This window comes from Panthera leo, chromosome D2 (genome assembly GCF_018350215.1).
Source record: "Panthera leo isolate Ple1 chromosome D2, P.leo_Ple1_pat1.1, whole genome shotgun sequence".
Lineage (NCBI taxonomy): Eukaryota > Metazoa > Chordata > Mammalia > Carnivora > Felidae > Panthera > Panthera leo.
The window spans coordinates 69,264,600-69,286,797 of NC_056689.1; the positions used below are offsets into that span (position 1 = coordinate 69,264,600).

General features: G+C 42.6%; 1 protein-coding gene across 8 annotated transcripts in view; it reads left to right on the forward strand.

Moving 5' to 3' along the window:
* Window positions 1-22,198, forward strand: part of VTI1A (vesicle transport through interaction with t-SNAREs 1A) — a 357,198-nt gene that overhangs the window by 243,720 nt on the left and 91,280 nt on the right. Inside the window, exons 9-10 of one of the 8 annotated variants that reach the window (XM_042908246.1) lie at window positions 172-239; window positions 2,783-3,044. The exons of 6 other annotated variants lie outside the window; for them this stretch is intronic. In XM_042908246.1, coding sequence (XP_042764180.1) covers window positions 172-199 — 28 coding nt within the window. In that variant the 3' untranslated portion in view covers window positions 200-239; window positions 2,783-3,044. Of the gene's footprint in view, window positions 1-171; window positions 240-402; window positions 970-2,782; window positions 3,045-22,198 lie in introns of those variants that run through there. One more of the 8 variants, XM_042908245.1, reaches the window with a different exon arrangement.

The following is a 22,198-nucleotide window of genomic DNA, read 5'->3' on the forward strand; positions in this document are numbered from 1 at the left end:
TTAATGAACAGCCTCATCTTTAAAACTTTTCAAATATTTTATCCTAATTATAAGGCCTATCTAGTGACATTAATTTGATGAAATCCCCGATCATCAGATTGTGCAGAATAGCCCAGACCCAGGAGTCATCTAGAGCATTTTCAGGTTAACAAACGTACTGTTTTTTTTTAGGATGAGACCATGGCTTTGCTTACTATGAGAAAAACTTTCAACTGTTAAGGTTTGGGATTCATGTCAGGGTAGGTCAAACTTCATGCTTTTGTTTCCTTAGTTGTGTGTGTTTACCATGTTTTAGTTAGCCTATATAAATGGAAAGCATTGCTATTACCAATAAAATCTCCCCTTACATTTGCATAGCAAATTTTTTATTGGTAAATCACTGCCCTGTGCCCTTGTCCTCAGACTTGCTGAGCTTCATGGTCGCTCTCCAGCCATACAGTGAGGAAGTGGAACCAGAGCTGGCCAAGACCAAGCCCGGTGACTTCCCACATGCCACTCGTGTGTGTTCATGTGAACCACCTTGAATCCTGTTGGGGACAAAGTGGAAAATAGGCCAACGATGTGGCGACTGTTGAGTCATTCATTTCCTGCCATGTCGTCTGCACCTCCATAGACTATCCTCTGGGACGACAACGAAGATGAGTTCTCCAAACACACTGACGCTACAGCTTGAGAGAAACCCCCCCAGGCAGGCATCATCTCAGTCCACCCTATAATCCAGTTGCCTCTGTGTGGTTCTCTATTTTAATCCTTGTCCCTCTTTATCCTAATCAATTCTCTCTCCATTCTTCAGCTGAAGACAGCCGACACATAGTCTCGGGGAGGTAGAGATCCCTTACGAGCCTTGCTTGCTCAATCCTCCCAGCCTTCCAGTAAGTTCAAAGTAGAAGTCTTAAGCCCCTCCCTACTCCCTCAGTTTTGGACAAGGCACCAAATTAGTAATCAAACCTGGATCTCCTGGTTCCCAGTCTGCTTTTCTGTTCATGCCACCACCCCCCCCCCACCCCATACACTGCTCTACCTACTTCAGGTACATCGAGACTGAATGTCATCCTCTATCACCCTCCCTCACCAGCCAGAAAGTTGTAAGTGTCACATTATATTGGACTGGCCAGCTCATAACTAAAAATGTATTCTTGCATTTCTGCCCTCACTGGACCGGTATAGAAGCAAATTGGAGGCCTGACATGTATTCTTGGCAAAAGCTCGTAACTGTGGAGTACAAAAATTAAAGTCCTCCTGGAAATGCTCGTCTTCTTAATGATTTTTTGGCCAGATAAACAGTAGGACTCAATAACTATATGTGGACTGAATGATATAATCCAGCTATATTAAATATTATATCACAAACACATAGGCATATGTCAATGACACAAATCCAATTAAATATATAATAACCCAGAGGGGAAGAAAGAAAAAAGAATATATGTTGATGGAGGGGGCGGTGTGAAACTGAGTAGAAAGGCATTTCCTTTCCCAGAGAAGCCGTGCACAGTGCAACACAGGACCTGTTAAGGAAAATCTCACACAGCACAGACTTGCCCACCTTGGCTTTCCATTCGCTTTTCACTTCCACTGCTCCCTCCCGCAAACATGAACTGATTTGCTTCTGTTGCTAATGGAGACCGGTGCAGGTTCAAGGGGTTTTGATTACATAACATCTCACTGTGCCCGTATGCAGATTGAATGGATTCAGACCATCGGGATGTGCTCTCCTGTTGTTTTTAAATTCAGGGTGACCAGCCGAGCACCTTTCAAATTCAGTGGAGCAAATGCTGCAGCCACCACGAGGAGGCCTCTGAAACCAGCCCCAGATGCAGAGGACACATTCCACTGACCTTCTGTCTCCTGTTTCTGATCTAGGACCCCTGTCCTAGCTCTAGAGAGCTCCTTCCCATGTTTTCATGTCTACCCGAGACTGTCTGGAATGGCCCCCACTCCGCATCCCATTCTGAACCTCTTAGATTGGAGGCTGGGCCATGGTCCCTGTGGATAATTCCTCCCTCCCCAGTTCCTGTCTCTGTCTGACCACCGTGCTGCCCTCACCAGCCCACCAGAGTACCTGCGGTCACCTGCAAAACTGTTGGTTATTTTAAGCCTCTTCGGAATCTAGAAAACAGGTCTTTTCCTCTGTTTCCAAACCAGAAGTACCTAGCGAATGATTTATTTTTAAAAAAAAAATTGTTTTAATGTTTATTTATTCTTGACAGAGAGATACACACACACAGTGTGAGTGGGGGAGGGGCAGAGAGAGAGGGAGACACAGAACCGAAAGCAGACTCCAGGCTCTGAGCTGTCAGCACACAGCCCGACGCAGGGCTCGAACGCACGAACCATGAGAACATGACCTGAGCCAAAGTCGGACGCCCAACCGATTGAGCCACCCAGGCACCCCACAAATTTCTTAACACTTATTGTCATGATTGCTGTTGTCATCCTAATTGCCATTTATTTTAAGAGCACTTATATGTGGGGAGTCTGGGTAACTCAGTCAGTTAAGCATCCAACTTCGGCTCAGGTCATGATCTCACGGTCCATGAGTTCGAGCCCCGCGTCGGGCTCTGTGCTGACAGCTCAGAGCCTGGAGCCTGCTTCCGATTCTGTGTCTCCCTCTCTCTCTGCCCTTCCTCTGCTCTCTCTCTCTCTCTCAAAAATAAATAAACGTTAAAAAAAAAAAAAAAAAGCACTTACATGGCAAGTGCTCTATAATCATTACGTAATTTCATTTCATTTAACCCTCAGAGCAAATCTGTAAGGGAGGCATTATTATTTTCTTTTACAGATGAGGAAACTGAGGCTTAGAAAAGTTCAGTAACTTGCACAAAGTCACACAACTATCAAGTCCCAGCCACGATTGCAGCTACTCCTGTCCATCAGCCTTAAGCGCTCAGCTCTCCTTGTCTGAAACCTGATACCAGCTGGGTTCTCATCATGCAGTCAGCCTCCAAGGAACATAAGTAATGCATGTGGTCAAACTGAAATGCCTGTTAAAAATCAGACTATGGGGGCGCCTGGGTGGCTCAGTTGGTGAAGCTTCTGACTTTGGTTCAGGTCATGGTCTCGTGGCTCGTGAGTTCGAGCCCCACATCGGGCTTTCTGCTGTCAGCACAGAGCCTGCTTCAGATCCTCTGTCCCCCTCTCTGTCTGCTCCTCCCCTGCATGTGCTCTCTCTCTGTCTCTCTCAAATAAATAAACTTAGAAAATGTCAGACTAAGCTTCTATTAAACTATTAACTATAAACTATTCAAATGCTTCATTTAGATTATCACTGATGTTTTCAGTCAATAACTTGAGAATCAGAGTTTTCAGAAAATACTTAAGGTGTGTATTTACCAGCTCCTCCCACCTTAGCTGGGGAGCATGGGCCACCGTGGGCCTGAACAACCCACATATGTGTGCCAAGGTTGGCACAAGAAATAATTTCCTTATGGCACATGGAGATTGCTACCCTGAGACCACAGGCAAAATAGCAAAATGGCCAAACAGGTCTTTGGTTTTTTGGTGCCCAGCTCTTTCCTTCTATTCTTCCCTTCCTAACACCGTGGTTCCGTTCTGGTGTCTGAATCTCCCCCTGTAACCGGTTGCATCCAGGCCAGCCTGTCCCAGAAGGGCATTCCCCAGCGAACACTCTCAGCCTATGAGACACAGTAGTCTCTATGACTGGAAAAGCAGTCTGAGGAAGGTAAACCACACTCAGACCTAGTCTTGGGGCATAACAGAGTTTTATAAGAGTGAAAATGGAGACAGGTAATATTATGAACTCTGTAGACCTTTACCTCTGTTTAGAATAGGCCACTGTTTTCCATGCTGTGTTGCATTTCTGCTCAAATACCCCTGTCACCGCTCTGTGCCCTTTCCCTGCTGTCTTTCTTCATAGCACATGTCACTACTGGGAATTATATTATGTATCTGTTTGTTCATTGTCATCTCCTCCCGGAGGATATAAGCCCAACAAGAGCAGCAACCTAGTGTTGTTTGCTGCCGTAAACCCAGCATCGGCAAGAGGGCTTGGCACATAGTAGGTGCTTAATAAATATTTATCAATGGAAAGATCAACCACTTATGTTTCTTCTGAGAGAGGCAGCTTTTACTTTAACTCAGTTTTTTCCCCAAAAGAGCAAATTTAAGAACATGGTTTTACTGTTCTTATTGCTTGAGATGAGGTGATTTTTTTTTTCTTTAAAAGGACAATTTAGAGTTGATCTAAAGAAAACATTTAAGTAAATACTAGCTCAGGTGATGCTCAGGTATGGTAAAGTCAGGAAAACGGTATTTGAGTGTCTAGAAAACACAGTGAGTTCAGAAAACCCTGATCTCACAAAATCCACCATTATATTAGTGGATAACCTTCATGTGAATAAAAAATTACAGTGGTCTACACAATTCATCTTGAAATAATTACGAGCCAGCCTTTTCAATCTCACATGATGTGCACCGTGTTCATGGTTCTCTTAGAATTATTTTTGGCTCTGGGAGTTATGTGCATAAAATTAAAACCAAAACTTATCCACATTTGAGCCCAAATATTTCCTCTTTTAAGCTGTTCCCGTAACTTTGAAGTCAGGGTTAAACCACAGGCTTATGTTTTCTTATAATAATTTTTTTTAAATATTTGGGTCCAGTGATACCTGCTAACTGGGCTCAGGAACATTCAAGAACAAATTGTGCCATATTATTTAAGTTCTTCCTCATTTTACAAAAATGAAATATCACAAATTACTGAATTTTAATGTCTCCTGAATCTCCGAGCCAAAAAAGAAGGAAGATAAAACTAATGACTAATTTAAACACTAAAAAAACAAAGGAAAGAAAGAAAGAAAGAAAGAAAGAAAGAAAGAAAGAAAGAAGAGGAAAGAAAAGAGAAAAGAAAGAGGGCAGGAGATAGGAGAGAGAGCCAAGTGAGCCAAGATTGCTTACCTATTATGATGATTGTTATTAAAATCACAGTTTTATGGTGGGGGGGGGAAGAATATGCTTTTGTGGTGCCAGGTTTGAGGGATCCTCTTTGTTAAAACCTTTATCAATGAAGTTTAAAAACTGAGACTAGTTTCTTTTGGGAAGCCTTTTAGTTGGGGGAGTGGGGCAGGTGACTGGACAGGGAACAATAAATGGGAGGGGTGGAACCATGCTGTTAATAAAAATATAGTTTTCGTATGTTTGAATAAAGGCGGCTCATGCTCTCCTTGTAGACCTCCAGTCAGTGAGCCTGTGCACTTCCTTTTTCCTGCCAGATATTTGTTCCTGGCTGGAAGACATTTTAAGATATTTATTTGATGACACACACCTGCTGGGTAGATGAAAAGCAACCGCTCTGGAGGATGACCTACTTCAAGGGCGCAGTAAGCTTCTGAGGACTTTGGCAGGTTGTCCTTAAATCATTTGAGTGCATCTTGACATCACCTGTTGAACATGTCTAAGGCTCGTGCATTTTCCAGACTTGTTGGAGGCAGAGTTGCTAACCCCAGAAAAGAGATGACTAAGTCAGTCATGACTTTGTAAAAGTGTACTCACACAGGGAAGATGCACTGCTTTACCAAGCCAACCCCAAGTATGTGAACCGCCATTCTCGGTGCTCGGGATAGAAACTGGCCACTGTGGAGTGGACCATCTAGAAAGTGGACCTAGGAGGAATACACGCCAGTATGGTCCAAGATAGAAGGTACGGAGAATGAGGGTGGAAGATGAGGGAAAATGCCACGAACGAAATTCTGATGCAGTGTTCTCCTAGGAATTTACCAGACAGAGGTTTCCAAACGAGATCAGGGCAGAGCATGGGATGTTTGAAATGCATTAGAGACATTGTCACCAAAGGAGTCCTTTGAAGCCAACTTACCTTTACCTGTTCATTTCCACAGCCGTTTACTGAGCACCAGCTGCTGTGACCAAGGGAGGCCTCAGGTAGTAAAGATACAAATGTAAAGAATTTGTATCTCCTTGTCAATATACACAATCTAGTGAGAAAACACACCTTAAGAAGAACTGTTTTCATAAACTTTAATACGATGTAACAATAAGTGTACACAAAGAATTCTTTTCCCTGTTGGACTTCCTGGGGTTGGTGATGCCTGGCCTGAGTTCTGAAGAGTACGTGTGAGTTAGCCAAATAAGAGAAAAGAGGGACATGGAGGTGTTAAAATATATGTTGTGCTCGGGAACTGCAGACTGTACAGTTTTACTCCAGCGTGAAAAGCAAGGCAGGAACCAGTGGTTGTACCAGTGGGTGTCTTAGAGGGGCTGTAGCTTCCCTGCCCATCACAGCCAGGACCACCCCAAGCAAACAGTCAGAGGACTGTGCTTGCTGCATAAATGTAGTTCAAGGCAAGTTTCCTCGCACCCCTGCTGCCCTTCCTGTGTGTGGGAATCTAGACCTTTCACTGTGGGGACGTTGGCCACTGCGGGGAGGAGTTCTAAGCTCTGAATCAGTACTGAACTGGGGCTTGCCTTGTTGATTTACAAGGAGTCTTTCTCTGTTACTTTTAGCTAAAAGTCATGGTTTAAAAGACTAGACTTCATACGTGCCCTCTGCGTTATTTAGGATAGGAGTCTTCATTCAGGTTTCCTTTCCTCTTCTCCCAGTTGTCTACTGCTGTGTAAGTAACCCCGCCAAAATGTAGCGGCTTAGAACAACAATAATGAGCCATAACTTCGTTATCACTCACAATTTCTGTGGGTCGGGAAATGAGGAACAGCTTGGCTGGGCGTCCTGACTCCAAGTCTCTTATGAGATTGTCTTCAGACAGAGCCTGGAGCGGAAACAGTTGGGAAGAGACAAGATCCCGTAGCAGCTAGGGACTGCCTGGGCCCTTCATTGCTTCATTGTCTCAAGACCTTTCCAGGTCGTCTCTCTGCAGGAGCTAGTCTGGGCTTCCTTACAGCATGGCGGCCTCCGGCTTGGCGCCACAGGGCCCCAAAGATGCGTTCCAAGAGCAAGATTGGCAGAAGCTGCGTGGCTTTTTCTAACCTAGCCTAGGAAGTCATACAGTGTCACCGCTGGGACATTCTGTTCATGAAGACAGTCACAGGGACCCACCCCATTTCAGCGGGGTGAGACCCAGACTCTATCCCTTGATGTGGGGAGGGCAAGGCTGTGGAAAACCAATGGGATGGGAAGTACTGTTGCAGCCAATTTTAGAAAATACATCATGTGCCACACCCTTCAAGAATTTCTCCCTCTACTCACATAATCCTTTACCTGAATATTAATGTGCTTCTTGTTGTGTTTCCTGCTCCCTTCCTACACCATAATCTAAGGCTTCAGTGCACACACACACACACACACACACACACACACCAAAAAACTTCCATTTTCTGAAGGAGAGTCAATCACCCTGGTGTGCAATGTTCCCCTTAGGATGATACCACTTTATAAGCATATATCCTGTCGCCCCATTTCAGGGGAGTCGTACTTCGATCAGGCACTGTTAAAGCCAAATATGGCTCAGATCTTTAACTGAGATGCCTCTTTTCATCTAACCAAAGCAGACTAGAGACTCAGGAGTGAATGATTTGAAATCTCTCCTTTTATTTGCCATGCACTCGGACGATTGATGGTGCTCTCGTAACAAGTTTAATCAGTGGCATTTTGTGGAGTACTGCATATTTCAGGGAGTGAGAAAAGAAAAAAGTAAAAAAAAAAAAAAAAAAGCCCAGACGTTGGACTCCAGGAAGTTTAAAAATGGAAGCATTAGCATGTTCTTGGTAGGAAATCTTCTGATGTAAAGTTAAACTATTGATGTAAATTTTACATTTTTAAATAAGTACTATTGCAAGTGTGCTATCTTTAATGAGGACCTTAATTCCACTTTTTACACATATATAGTGAACAGAAGTTGGGTTCTTCAAATATTTTCTGTTAAAAATGTATGATACATAAGCAGTGGATTGGAGGGTTTTTTTCGCTCTTGGATAACCTAGAAAAAAACATAGCTCTATTTTAAAATCCCTTCCAGTTCAAGAGTTATCCAAGCAAATAGTGTTGACCAAGGTGTTGAATGCACCGCTAATAATAATGCTACCCTTTCATAAAGCTAAGTAATCAGGAATAATGCTGAAAATAAGAAGCCAGTCATTTATTTACTCTATTTGGCATTGTTAGCACTAATAATGCATTTCAACACAGTGGAATTGCTAGATAATGCTTTTGTGACTTTTATGCAGCTTATTGTTATTTAAATGAACAGTCGACTGCACTGTAATGAAGAAATGCATGCTTTTCCCAACTCAGTTATCAACCAGGATTCTAGGAAAATGAGAATTTGTGTCTGCCTTCATTCACGAAGCAAACTGGAGGTCACTGTTTTCAATATGAACCTTTTTTTAGCTTTTCAACAGTGAATAATTAGGAGCCGCTGCTTCTGAAATTACCTGTATTCACTGTAGAGAAGGAAAGACTTTTATCTTCCACGATGAAATACATTTTCTCATTCAAACTTTGTCATTCTTTTTTTAAATGGCATTTTACACCGCTGAGTCAATCCTAGGTAGTGAAATAAAAGAAATATACTTTTTGTGCCACAATAGCCTGTTTATTCAATTTTACTTCCTTAAATTTCAGCTCCTCCTTGAAAAATGATCCAAATGCAAAAATGGGTTTAAAGCAGTCGAACATATAAAGCAACTATCCACATAAAATAGTTTTACACAAACACACATGTTCTTTGCGCTTCGATTTAAATTGAGGTGATCCTTGGTCCTGGTAACTTAATGACGATGTGCTTCTATTGAATGTTTTTAACAGCTTTATTGAGATATAATTTACATATCATATGATTCACCCACTTAACGTGTACAGTTCAGCAGCTTTCAGTGTATTCACTGAGTCATGCAACCATCACCACCATCAATTTTAGAACATTTTCATCACCCCAAAAAGAAATCTGGTATCCATTAACAGCCACTCTCTGTTTCCCAGCGGCCCCTGACAACCACTAATCTACTTTCTGTCTCTATGGATTTGGCTCTTCTGGACATTTCATTTAAATGGAATCATACAGTATGTGATCTTTTGTGTCTGGCTTCTTTCACTTAGCGTAAGGTTTTCAAAGTTCATCCAGGTTGTAGCCTATATCAGTGCTTCATATCTTTTGATTGCTGACTAATATTCCATCGTATGGATATACAAAGTGTATTTATCCATTTGTCAACTGATAGACATGATGAATGATGCTGCTATATGAACAACACTGTCATGAGCATTCACATGCTGGTTTTTTTTCTCTTGCTTGGACATATGTTTTCATTTCTCCTGGCTGTATACCTAGGAGTGGAATGGCTGGGTCGTATGGTAACTCTGTGTCTAACGTTTTTGAAGAACTGCCAAACTGTTTTCTAAAGTAGCTGGACTGTTTTAAATTCCCACCAGCAACACGCAAAGGGTTCCAATTTCTTCACATCCTCGCCAACACTTGTTATTGTCTGTCTTCTTGATTATAGTTATCCCAGGGGGTGTGAGAAACTATCTCATTGTGGTTTTGATCTGCATCCCTCTACTCTCTAAGATGTCAGGCATGTTTTTCTGTGCTTATTGGCCATTTGTATTTCTTCTTTGGAGAAATGTCTGGTTTTATTGAGGGTTGTTTTTTTTGTTTTGTTTCGTTTTGGTTTTTTTGTTTTAATTCTGGTACCTCACCTCAGGAACCTGGCTAGCAGAACTTAGTTGGAAACAAATATATCTTCCTAAAGGGGGGTAGTTTTCAAACAGACTTGCAAACTGAAGACGTTGTTTTTGCTGTGGAAGTATTTGGGGATTGTGGAATAACTAAATTGATCTCAGAAACCATTTTACTTCTGAAACTTTTCCAATTTGATTTGCAGTAAGAATATTGGTGGTCCCAGAACCATACCTAGAAAAGGGCTTAAAGATCAGCTTGTCCAATTAATTCATTTTGCAAATTAGGAAACCGAAGGCCTAATATGTGAGTCACACCGGGAATTAATGGCAGAGTTGGAACTCTATCCAGGTGGAATCCAGGTAACCAAGTGTTCTATTTACTTTAGAGAGAATATAATATACTTTTCAAACGGCTTCTCACTGATTTGAAAACACGGCAATGGTGAAATGCTCTGAAATGAGAATCAGTAACATTTATTGTTGAGCATTTAACACATTTTGTTTTACTTTATCCTAAGTGTAGTATAGGTTAGATTGATGTTATCATCCTCCCTTTTTATGTGTGGGGAAATGGGTTAATGGACTTGTTCAATGGCACCTATCTAGTAAATGGCAGATTCAAACCCAGACCTTCTGATTTCAAGTCCAGAGTTCTCTTTGTTTCCTCTGGTCTGCCAGACTCCTGAAGGACAGCATCAGCGCACTGTGACCCATGCCACCTTGGAAGACTTTGATTTCTGATCACTAAATCATTGATGCAAGTAACAGATAGGTGGCGTCATGGAGCACTCCTTCACCATCGTTAATCTAGTTAGGTAACAAATCCAATGTTCCTAACTTCGGAAACACAATACATGTGCCAAATGACAGAAGAATTGTTCAGGTATAAAAATATAATACTTTAAATTATCTACTAATATAATAACATGTTTGTAGAGTACTTTTCAGTTACAAAGCCTTCACTTAGACTTTTATTTTGATGCTTACAGTTATGCAAGACAAGTTTTTCATTGTCTTTGTTCTTATTCATGATACACTGATGCCTGAAGTGCTTCAGTTGCTGAAAGATAAGGTCTGAGGCAGACCTACATCTCCTATCCGAGTGTCTTGGCTCCTGTGTAGTTCTGTGTTCCCTCCAATGTACGATGCTCCGCCTTAATGATGTGCTGAAGGACACTCATTTGAAAGAAAAAGAGACTTTATACCATTATTCCAGACAACAACAGAGCTGTGACTAAGTAGAAGTTATAGGGAGGCAATTTGGAGCCCATATAAAGAAGACTTGATCCGTCCAACAATGAAATGTGTTGTCTTGTGAAGGAGTGAGGTCTCTTGTCATTGAACTGTTCAAGCTAGAGCTGGATGACCATCTGGGAAAATGCTCTAGAAAGGATTTCTGCATTGGGGTGTGTGTGTGTGTGTGTGTGTGTGTGTGTGTGTGTGTGTGTGTGTGTTAGTGGTACCAAGAGAAATTAGATGGCATTTAAGGTCCCTTTCAACTATGAGATTGTGGATCTTTTTTAGTTAAGAGAATAAGCTGGCTTAAGGATCTTCTGTGTCCTTATTGAAGAAAGAAACTTTCACTCTCATGAATTTTCATCTTGGACGTTAAAGGTGCAGAGTTTTCTGTTTGAAAGAGAGAAACCAAGCTTATTAACCTAAGTTGCTGGTTTCCAAGTGGTTAGAACAGCAGTTCCCATCTACATTTCTAGACACTATGCACAACAACGGTTCCATATTCAAGTAAGTTTGAATGAGAGCCTTTAATACACCATTGTCCTCTGTGACAATGCAAGAGGGAAGAGAAGGTATACAGCAATGTCAAATGTATTTTTTTACCTTTGCAAAGTACTTCAGTCGCACCCAGTGGTTCTCAGCTCTGGTTGCACCTGAGAATCACCTGGAGAACATTTTGAAAATACAGGTGACCAGGCCCTACCCTGGACGGAATGAATGTGAATCTCTAGGAGTGGGTTCCCAGCATCAGTATTTCTTAACAGCTCTCCAGGCGATTCTTATATGGAACCACAGTTAAGAAGAACGAGTCTAGTCTGAGCATGAGCTCAGGCAAAATCCGGACATTTACTTTTGTAAGTCAGGCCACCATTCAGAATTCAGATTATTAATTCAGAGCCAGTGCTCATAAGTATGATAAGAGGCAGTATCTCATAATGAGTCACACTACTGCTCTTGAGCCAGACAGCCTGGCTTTGTCCACTTACTAGTTTTATGACTTCCAACAAGTTATTTTAATCTCTCTATGCCTTGGGGTTTTTTTTTTAATGTTTATTTTTGAGAGAGAGAGAGAGAGAGAGAGAGAGAGAGAGAGAGAGAGAGAGAACGAGTTGGGGGAGGGGCAGAGAGTGAGGGAGACAGAGGATCCAAAACAGGCCCTGCACTGACAGCACAGAGCCCGACATGGGACTCGAACTCACAAACCCCGAGACCGTGACCTGAGCCGAAGCCGGTGCTTAACTGACTGAGCCACCCAGGTGCCCCTTAATCTCTCTGTGCCTCAGTTTCTTAATGTGTAAGTGGAGATTATGATGGTATTTATAAGCTAACAACTGAAGTAAAGACCCAAAAGAAAATAAAAACTCTACATATTTGATATTGCAATTATTGTCATCACCACTGTTGTGTTGTTAGTGGTAGTAGAAGCAGCAGCAACGGTAGTCTGGCTAGGGCTGGGGGCTAAGTGACTACTGGGGAGATGGTTCGCTCTGTACAGGGCTTCCGACAGGACTGGACCTTCCTTGTAAATGAAGAACTCTGCTGCAACGTCATCAGCGTCCTTCCTCAGACTCAGAACCTCCCAGTGAAGTACAAAGGGTCCCCAACGTACGGCGGTTCAACTTACAAATTTCCAGTGTCACGGTGGCACGACAGCAGCACGCGTCCGGTAGAAACCATACTTCAGCCTTGGAATTTTGATCTTTTCTCAGGCCGGCGACACAGCATAGAGTACTCTCTCGTGTTGCTGGGCAGGGGAGGCTCCCAGTCAGCCACGCGATCGTGAGGGTCAAAACGGCTACACTTACGACCATCCTGTCCCCATACAACCATTGTGTTCTTCACTTTCACTACAGTAGTCAATAAATCACATGAGACATTCAACATATTTATTTTTTATTATAAAACAGGCTTTGTGTTCAATGATTTTATATTCCATAAGTCACATGAGATATTCAGCATATTATTTCTACTTTATTATAAAATAGGCATCGTATTATGTGATGTTGTCCAACTTGTAGGCTAATGTCAGAGTTCTGAGCACATTTAAGGTCAGTGAAGCTAAGTTACGTGGTTCAGTAGGTTAGGTGTGACAAATGTTTTTTTGACTCGCAATATTTTCCACTTCCGATAGGTTTATTGGGACGTAACCCCAATTGTAAGTCAGGGGAGAGCTGTAGAGTGTTCTGTGTGAAGTTTTCTGCAAGAAGCTAAGGCTTAAACCAGATAAGCCCCTGCCGTTCTGTCCACCTCTTAATTCTATGTTAAGAATGGACTCTGCCACCCCAGGGGCCTAGGCTGAAGGGTCATGCTGAGTTTCTGTTGGATAACCGGGACCTGCGTGCACTCTGTATGACAGCTGACCTCCTGAATCCTCAGGATAATCTCAATTTCAAGCGGCCCGCCCTGCTGAATGATTGGATCTGTGGCTCAGAAAGCGTGGTTGCTATTGACTAGGAAGCAATGGCTTGGTACACCAATGTCCTGGACTAATGGTGCAAAAAAGTAAACACAGTCTGAGTACATGGGATAGCCCCAGAAAACAGCTAAAGACCAGCACAATCAGGCATAGTTTCTGTTTAGTTTTCAGTTGATGAAGGAATCATTTCAGGTAGCTGTAGTCACCAAGGGTAGAGTAACAAGAGTCCCTGACTCTCTGGGGGTTTAGGACAGGTGTGGACATTACACGGATATTACAGGTTCTTTAGCACAGTTTCCATCAAGGCAGCCTCCAATTGCAATTGTGGAAACCGGTGGAATATTCCTGGGAGGAGCTCCAATGGATTGTAAAGCTGAATAACATCTTTGTCTCAAGAACTTATATGAGAAACTGGGTTTTTTTCCCCTTTTCTTCTACAAGCATTTTGTGGCTCACCATTGCAGACACTGCATATCTTTGTATCCCACACAGGCCCCATGTTAATAGTTGTTTGCTAGTTGTGGTCATTTAATTGAAAAAAGCTGGCATGGAGATATTATAGGTCCCAATAGGTCATTTGTGTATCAAGTTTGGTGTTATTGCCTTTGACCAAACTCCTTCCAAGTCCAAATTTATTACAGTTCTCTAAATGCATTAATAACATATAAGAGGATAGACAGAGGGCTGAAGAAAAGATGTGTGTGGCCTTTAAATATGCCAATCGTCTACAGCTCTGAGGGTTGCTTGCCATGGCCTGTTGCCAGGAGTGCATTATAGAATTCCAGATGGCATGTTATGTTGGTACTTGTTTTGCATTTGCTCTGAGAATGAGGTTAAAGAGGAAGCTAGACTATGGCTGGGATCCTCTTGCTTGCCTCTCCCAGAGTAGATCCTGGACACCTCCTTCCCTCCCACCAATCAGAAGGCTGGCCCAGCCTCTCTTGAGGATTGTGGATTCAGCACGCTTGCTCTTTCCCCATGAGTTCCCATGCACCTAGTCACCCTGCCCCACAGAGACCAGTGAGACCGAACTCCTTCGTATGACCTGTGCTCACCCTCCCACAGACCCCGGGGCTGGGGCAAGTATGGGCCTGAATTCCAAGACTCAGTAGATAAGGGTTGTGTTTTTCATCAGCTTGCCTGTCCTTTTTTTTTTTTATTTTCTGCGAGATTCTCTTTAAAACAGAAAACAAAACTTTTATTGCAGGAATTTACTCTCTCTCTCACACATATGCACACACACACACACACACACACACACAGAGACACACACACAGAAAGAAAATAGTGTCGTGAACTCCATGTTCTCCAACACCCAGCTTTTACAATTACCAACAGTTAGCCACTCTTGCTTTCTTTTCCCTTCCCTTTTTCTTTTCTGTTTTGCTAGAGTATTTTTAAGCAAATCCTAGATATCTGATTTTACCTGTAAATATTTCCGTTTGTATCTCTAGAGTATATAAGCATAACTTTTTAAAAACCTAACCACAAATACCCTTATCACACCTCACAGATTTAATAAAAATGTAATAATAATAATAATAATAATAATAATAACAATAACAACCTGTCCAGGCTCAATTTTCCCTAATTGTTTCACAGATGTCCCCATACTGTTGGGCAGTTTAAGTCAGGGTTCAAAGAAGGTACACCTGTTGCATTTGGCTGATGCATTTTTAAGTGTCCTTTAATCTGTTATAGATCCTCCTCCAGTTTTCACTGTACTTATTTGTTGAAGAAAAGCAGATCATTGTCGTGTAAAAATGTTCACATTATGTATCTGGCCTCTGCATCTTCCTTGTGCTGTGCAGCATGTTCCTCTCTTCTCCATTGTTCCTGTAAATTAGTCATTAGTTTAAAAACTGAATGAGATGCAGGATACCTATGTGGCATCACATAAGGAGGCACAGAACAACTTGTGTTGATGTCAGGATTGATCAGTGGGTTCAGGTATGGTCAGCCTGATTCGTCCATTATGAAATTCTGTATGGACCTGTTAACCTAATGGTTTTACCAACCATTGATATCACTGCATACATCCGTTAGGGGTTACAAGTGGTGATTTTCAATTCTATCATTCTTTCTGCATTTATTAGCTATTTTTCTATTTAGAAGAACTTATCATTATCAACTCTTTGGTTCTTCTGAAATACAGTTCATACAAGAAAAGCATCATAAATGCTTCTTTCCATTTATCAATGTTCAAAACACTGAATTCCACCAGTGAGGAATTGTGGCCAGTGAGGCTTCTTTGTCACTGAATATTGCTATAAACACTTGGGTTTTTATCTTTTTTCATATGCATAAGCCTCTTGTAGTAAGTGCTGTTTTTGATGCTCAAATGTCCCATCTTTGATCAATAGGAGCCCCTTCTAGTTGCCTCGGGTCACCTTTTAATATAATTACCCCTAGGCTTTCTTCTCTAGCAGAGTAAGATACCCCGGATTCCTGGCCCAGACATGGAATCAGCTGTTTCTACAAGGAATCCTGGTTCCTTTCTGTGGGAAATAGTATGTAAAGACCATGGTCTGGGCACTAGGGATAGATTTCCTCTTAAAACGGTTCTGTGTATATTGGAATGGTAACTTCACCTCCTGGTTATGTCCTCAGCCCTGCTCTCTGTGGACCTCTGGTTCCACCTGGATACTCCCGCCCCCATCACTCATACCAGCCAGCGCTCACCTGTCCTGCAAGCAGCCCCTACCTCCTTTCTCTACACTTTCACCTCTCCCTTCTAAGTTGGATGCCTCGCTTGCCTCCAAGCTTCTGAGACGCCGATGTAGGGAATACTTCCGTAATGCTGAAGAATAGTGACACTCTTTTTTTAAGAGGCTATTTTAATTTATTTTTTGGAGAGAGTTAACCTCCCGTCGCTATCCAAGTCTTTGGTAGACAAATCCAGTCTCTTTCTTAACCCAGAACAACAGTGTTTTGAAACACCACGGAAATAGCCCACCCACCAGAGCTGGGGAGGCTTTATAAAACCAGCAGTCCCCTCAGGTGTGTGTATTTTCCAGGGAAGCTTAGGTGGTTGCCTGTTGAAATTTGTAACTAGAGTTGCCAGGTGATGAAAAAGTGTTGAGGCATTAGTTTCTCTTAACCATTTCTAGGCCATGTACCCATCTGGACTTTCTAGAAAAAGGTGCATACACACAAGATTCGGTAGACAATTTCATTGGCTTCGAGGAATTCAGATTATCTTGGAGTTAAATTTGTTTTCATGGACTAGGTCCTGATTTGCATTGTCTTGTTGGAAGCAGTAGAGTTTGGAGGTCGGGTAGAATCCGGACGAGAGGCACGTAGCTAGAGCCAAGGTGACAGCTTTAAATCATTCCAGCGAACGTTATTCATCCTTTGGTCTAGAGCTACTCCTCACGCTGGTCCGTGAACTATCTGGTGTCAGCCTGGGACATCTTAAGTGTCAAAACTGAGAGTAAGCATTTAAAAACATTCATGGCAACGTGGTATTTGCTATAACATGTAAGCACGTGGTCAGTGGCCTTGTCTCCTAGACCAGGACACAAACCATTTGAGCGCACTTGGTAAGTTGCAGGCGGCAGGAGCTGCATGGTGGCCGTGAGAGCAGGACCCCTTATCAGTTCACAATGGCTGGAAGCAAAACCTGGCTGGTCCTTCCATCTCTGACGACGTAAGAGGCAACAGCAGGGAAACCCAGAATACCTTCGCTCAGCCTACTGTCCCGTTGCTTTAGCCTGTGGCTCTGTTGGCACTTGGTTCGGATTTGTGTCCACTGGCCACCTCTATAAAGCTTACCTAGGACAGAGCTGAGCAAAACTGCTCTCCAAAGAGAGAAGGCACGTTCTTTCCCTAATGAGAACCCTGTGGGGGGGGAGGGGGGGAACTGCTGTAATTCCTAAGAAGTCGGAGTTACCTACATGAAGGAAGCATGATAGGAAATAAATCATAAGCAGTCGGTATTCACTGAACAGTCTCACAGAACATGAGCTAAGCGGAGTAACGTTAAGTAGGTAGTCCTCACAGAAGTCGTGAGGCTTTCGGGATGGCGTGCGTTTCAGTGTATACATTTCACTGTGAATTAATTTCAGTGTGAATTAACAAGTCAGTAACAAATGGGGCCCATTTTCAGGGCAGAAAAATTCGAGTGGTCTCGCGTATAGTACCCCTGATGGTGGGAAGAACGTAATTTATTTAATCTCCAGAATGAGACGGCATAAATGAAAGGATAGAAAAGAAAGGGTAGCATATTCCTTGCCCAGTTTTTTCCTTCTCCCAAACCTTTCTATCATCTCTTTCTATCTTCCCTGAGGATCCGGGATTAGTAAAATCCACTCTTTGAAGGAATCCAAAATCTTGTCTTTAGAAACTGGGCTCGTGAAACATCACCTTTAGCTCTCAAGACTCCTGGCCTGAGAACAGACAGGCCTAGGGAGGACCCTGCCCTTCCCCACCCTCACCGTGGCTGGCACCGCAAGAGTCCGCTCCACACTCCCAGCATGCCTTGGTCCACCCTGCAGCCTCCTTGACACCACGCGGTGCATCTGTGACACAGGCTGCTGACAAGGCGGCTTGAACTGGAAGCCACCAGCTGTCTCATTTACCAGAGAAAGGGATTTTTACCTCAGGACGGGTCTCAGATTCTATGGATGCAGACCCCACTTAAAGAGACAGAGTTCCCTCTTTATTTTTCTTTTCCTTTCCTCCTTCTCCCCTTCCTTTCAGTTGAGGAGAATTAGAAATATTAACTGAAGTAGAAAAATTGAGACTCTCCCACACAACTGATGAAATGAGCAGGAGATGGTATATGGGCTTTTGCTACAAAGTGACAACTGGCTCATATTTATCAATGACTATTAAGTGAACCAGAAGTTTCTGGAAGTAACTTTGTTTTCTAACATCCCTTCTGAATAACACAGGATGTCTGCTCTATCTCCTTATAAGAAAGACCCCTCCAGAAAAAATTTTGTCCTGCCTCCCGTGCACAGGCTACTGAGGGCAGTAGGAGCGTGTCCACAGTACGTGGGCCCAGAAATGCACAATCGCTGAAGTCTGATATGACCTTTGTCTCCACAAATAAAAAGACTGATAACCCCAGGTGTCACCACCACATTTTTTAAACACATACATCACACAGGGCTCAGCTTAATGACTGTTTTCAAGTACAAACGAATTTCCTGAAATGGAAGAAAAGGAATAGAATCACTCTATGTAAAGGGCGGGGGGGGGGGGGGGGGGGGGGGGAATCTGGGGTAGGTGTTACTAGAACATTATTACCCCTACTGTTCCCCAATAATATCTACCAGTAAATGTTTTCTGCACCAGTGCCCTAACTCCTCTACGGTTTATTGATAGGAACATGATTATGGCAACCATTTCTTGAGTGCATCTATGTACCAGGCATAGGCTACCTATTCTTTGCTAGTGGAGTTTAAAAGCCTTTAATATCCCTAAGAGATCAATGTTTTTATGATTTCATTTCATAGATTAAGCAAACAACTTACTCAGATCATGTCCCTCATAAGTGGTCAAGCTGGTCTAACTTCTCAGCCTTAACAATTATGCTGGCCTCTAGGGCATTTTTCCTTTGTTTTTGTATTTTGTTTTGTTTGCCTTTGTTTTCTTCTTACAAGTTTAAAAGAGAGGCTCCTGTACTCCTTGACTACAGAAAGGTTCCAAACCACTTTTTATCCCCGAATTCTCATAAGCCCCCAGAGGGAATAGAAACTGGTCACAGCGCTATCACTGAAAGGTAATAATTAATGAAAAAAGTGTCACTTAAAGAGATCAATGACACAGAATGTATGTTTCTCTTGGATTAACTTTGCTAACACTCTTTAAATAATGAGTTGATATCAGCAGGGACCAAAAAAAAAAAGAAAGAAAGAAAATGCAAACAGACTTGAGCAGTTTAATCCTCTGGGAAGAAGAATATGAAAATAAAGGTGTTCTCATAGCCTTAAACGGCCACTCCCACTTCTTTTTCTGTGATAATAATTGTGATAATTACCACTCGTTGCGGGCCTTTTTTGTGCCAGGCAATGTGTTTATCTTTAAGTGTGAACAAGCCCAAAAGATAGGAACTGTTGTCTCAGTCTTGCAGTTGAAGAAACGAAGGGTCTATGAGGGGAAGAAGTTATGTCCCTGTGTAGAATTGTACAAAAACTCTTCCTCCAGGAAAGCGAATCCATACAACAGAAGTAGCGGGAAATACGACATGGATTCATGAGCGCTTGCAAGTGACCTTCACAAATTGATGCTTCTGCACTGCCAAGTGGTGAAGGAGCAGCGCCTCCTACGGTCTAGCACAGTGTCATTGATGGGAACACGTGGCAACTAAACACAGTCAGGTCAGGGGCACTGGGGTGGCTCAGTCGGTTGGGTGTCCGACTTCGGCTCAGGTCATGATCTCACGGTCCCCGTGAGTTCGAGCCCCGCATCGGGCTCTGTGCTGACAGCTCAGAGCCTGGAGCCTGCTTCGGATTCTGTGTCTCCCTCTCTGTCTGCTCCTCTCCCACTTGCGGTCTGTCTCTCAAAAATGAATAAACGTTTAAAAAATTTCTTTTAAATAAAATACAGTCAGGTCAGCACTCCATTTGAGGATTGTCTGATAACAGGCCAGAGACCTATAAAATACTCTCTACAAAGACTTCGAAAAGGGACCTGTGTCTTCTCAGGGATGCAGTACTTCTGCCAACGGTCATGTCTGGGTGTGATTCTAGAGTTCCTCCAACCCTCTGTGTGGGTAGTAAACCTGATACTCCCCTGGAAAGTTCCAGGGCCAAGGGCTCGGCATGCTGACCTCAGATCCAGGACCTCTCTCTCCGGCAGCTTCACCTGGGATGAGTCATTTAGCTTCTCTAGACCTGGGCCTCACTGACTGTAAAAGAGGGCATATTTCTCACCAAACAGCATGAAAACAATGCTAGCCATTTGTACAGATCACACTGAGCTCCTTAGAAGAACATATGAGCTATCTGAGTTGTTTTTAAAGGTGGAAATGGGCTTGTTAAGGGAGAGAGATTACAGCCACCCATGGACCATAGATTTCCTCCATTCTGCGACCGTGTCTCTGCGTCGTTAAAGACTTTGCTAGACCTTGAGTTTTCCATTTCTACTTGCGAGAATGCATCTCTTGGAGTTTATTGATAATCCCTGCCCTCGGCACACCTTTGTAAAGCAGAGAGAGCCCTGCCAGCTGATCGTCACCTTGTGGCTTGAACTTGTCAGTCCCGAAGAGCAACTGTGAGAGGTCCCTTTAATTTCATTTAGAGCGAGGGATGGCACGGAGCCCGCGTGCCTGAGTGTCACTTCCTGCCAGTTCACCAACACACGGAGCCCCTCTGACAGGTGACCTGCCCACATCGGCAGTTCGTCTCATGTCAGTCTCTGACACTGAGCATTTGTCCATCCTGTTTATTATAATGTGTACCTTCTGGGTGATTTTAAACTTCTCTCTGTCTTCCCTCCTTGTTTTGTCCCCGCTCTTTGTCCTTCTTTCTTCTTCTGCTCACCTTTTTTGTTCCATCCTCTTTGCCCTTTCCACTTTCTTCTCAACATTTTACTCAAGGGCCACATGTTGACCAAACCAGGAAGCGATCATGAAAAGACCAATTCCAACTACCAAAATCACAGCACAGCCTCGGCTTGGAAAAAACTGGGGAAAACAAACTTAAGTCATCAAAGACTTAAGGGGAGATACCAGAAAGATGGGGTTTGCTGTGAGATCTATTTCACAATGAAAATTCTGCTATGAAGAAGAATCTTTTTTATTTTTTTTCCCTTGATATAGTCTGAATAATTTATACCTAATGCCAAGAAATTATATATAATTAGCCTGAGTAATGTATCATTTCCGTTTGATTATATATATTAAGGTGATTAAGGAACTTCAGTTTTTCACTAGTAAATATCTGCCTTCTTTGTTCCATTCTGGGTCTGTAATGACTGTTTGTATCAAGTGTAGGACTCGTTCAGAACGTAAGTGAGCAAGTTCTGAATGCTCTCACTGACGTTGGTTGACTGATGTCTGTGAATCTGGGAGATAATACAAAGTTAGCTACATGTGGGGGGCGAGGGGGCTGAAGGGTGGATGAACCTCCAGTCTCTAAAACCATCATGTAATTTGACATGACTTCCAATAAAAAAAAATAATAATAATAATTAAAAACCTGAGTAAAACAGTGTAGATGGAAAGCCATATTTCAAGAAAAGTTATTCAATAAAGTACATGATACCACCAACATTTTTAATACTGTGTAGAATAAAATGAAAATTTTTGACATTTCAGTTTTAATTAATGATTTCTATTTGCTTTTTGTAGAGTACTTCGGATATGTGTATTACCATATATAGGAGTGTTTCTTTTTCCAATTAGAGGATAGATTTCATCCTTTATCTTTGCAGGTAGCTGATCCAAGACATTTTTATGTAAATGGCTTAATTAATCGGTAGCCTTCGTTTGAAACTTAAAAAGGAAATAATCCTTTTTGAGAGTGCATTAACTGTTTTTTAAAGCCATAAACAATTCCTTTGCTTAAGCACCTTGTCACGCAATTAGAAATTATTTGACAGCAGTAATCATAATAAAATGCATTGCCCCTTACCAAGTCACCTTTAATTCAAGGTGATTCAAAGAATCTATTCATTCGAAGACTGTGCAGCAACTTTGCTTCTAAAAGTCGCGGTTTGTGGCAACCTAATGGTACACACTGACGAAACTTCTGAGCAAATGACATCACACGTCGGATTACCTCTGCAGCCTTGGTGAGAAGGCATCTAGCTACAGAAATGTGCTGGGTTCTAGGAAAGGCAGCTACACCTGGCCTCCTTGGAGAGCCCTCAAGCCTCTCTGCCTTCCAGCCCTCTGATTTATGCAAATCAGAAAGCTTTGGCGGTCTCCACTTCCTGGCCCAGCCGGCATAATCCACTTCCTTCGGGTTCATGTGACCATGCAAATT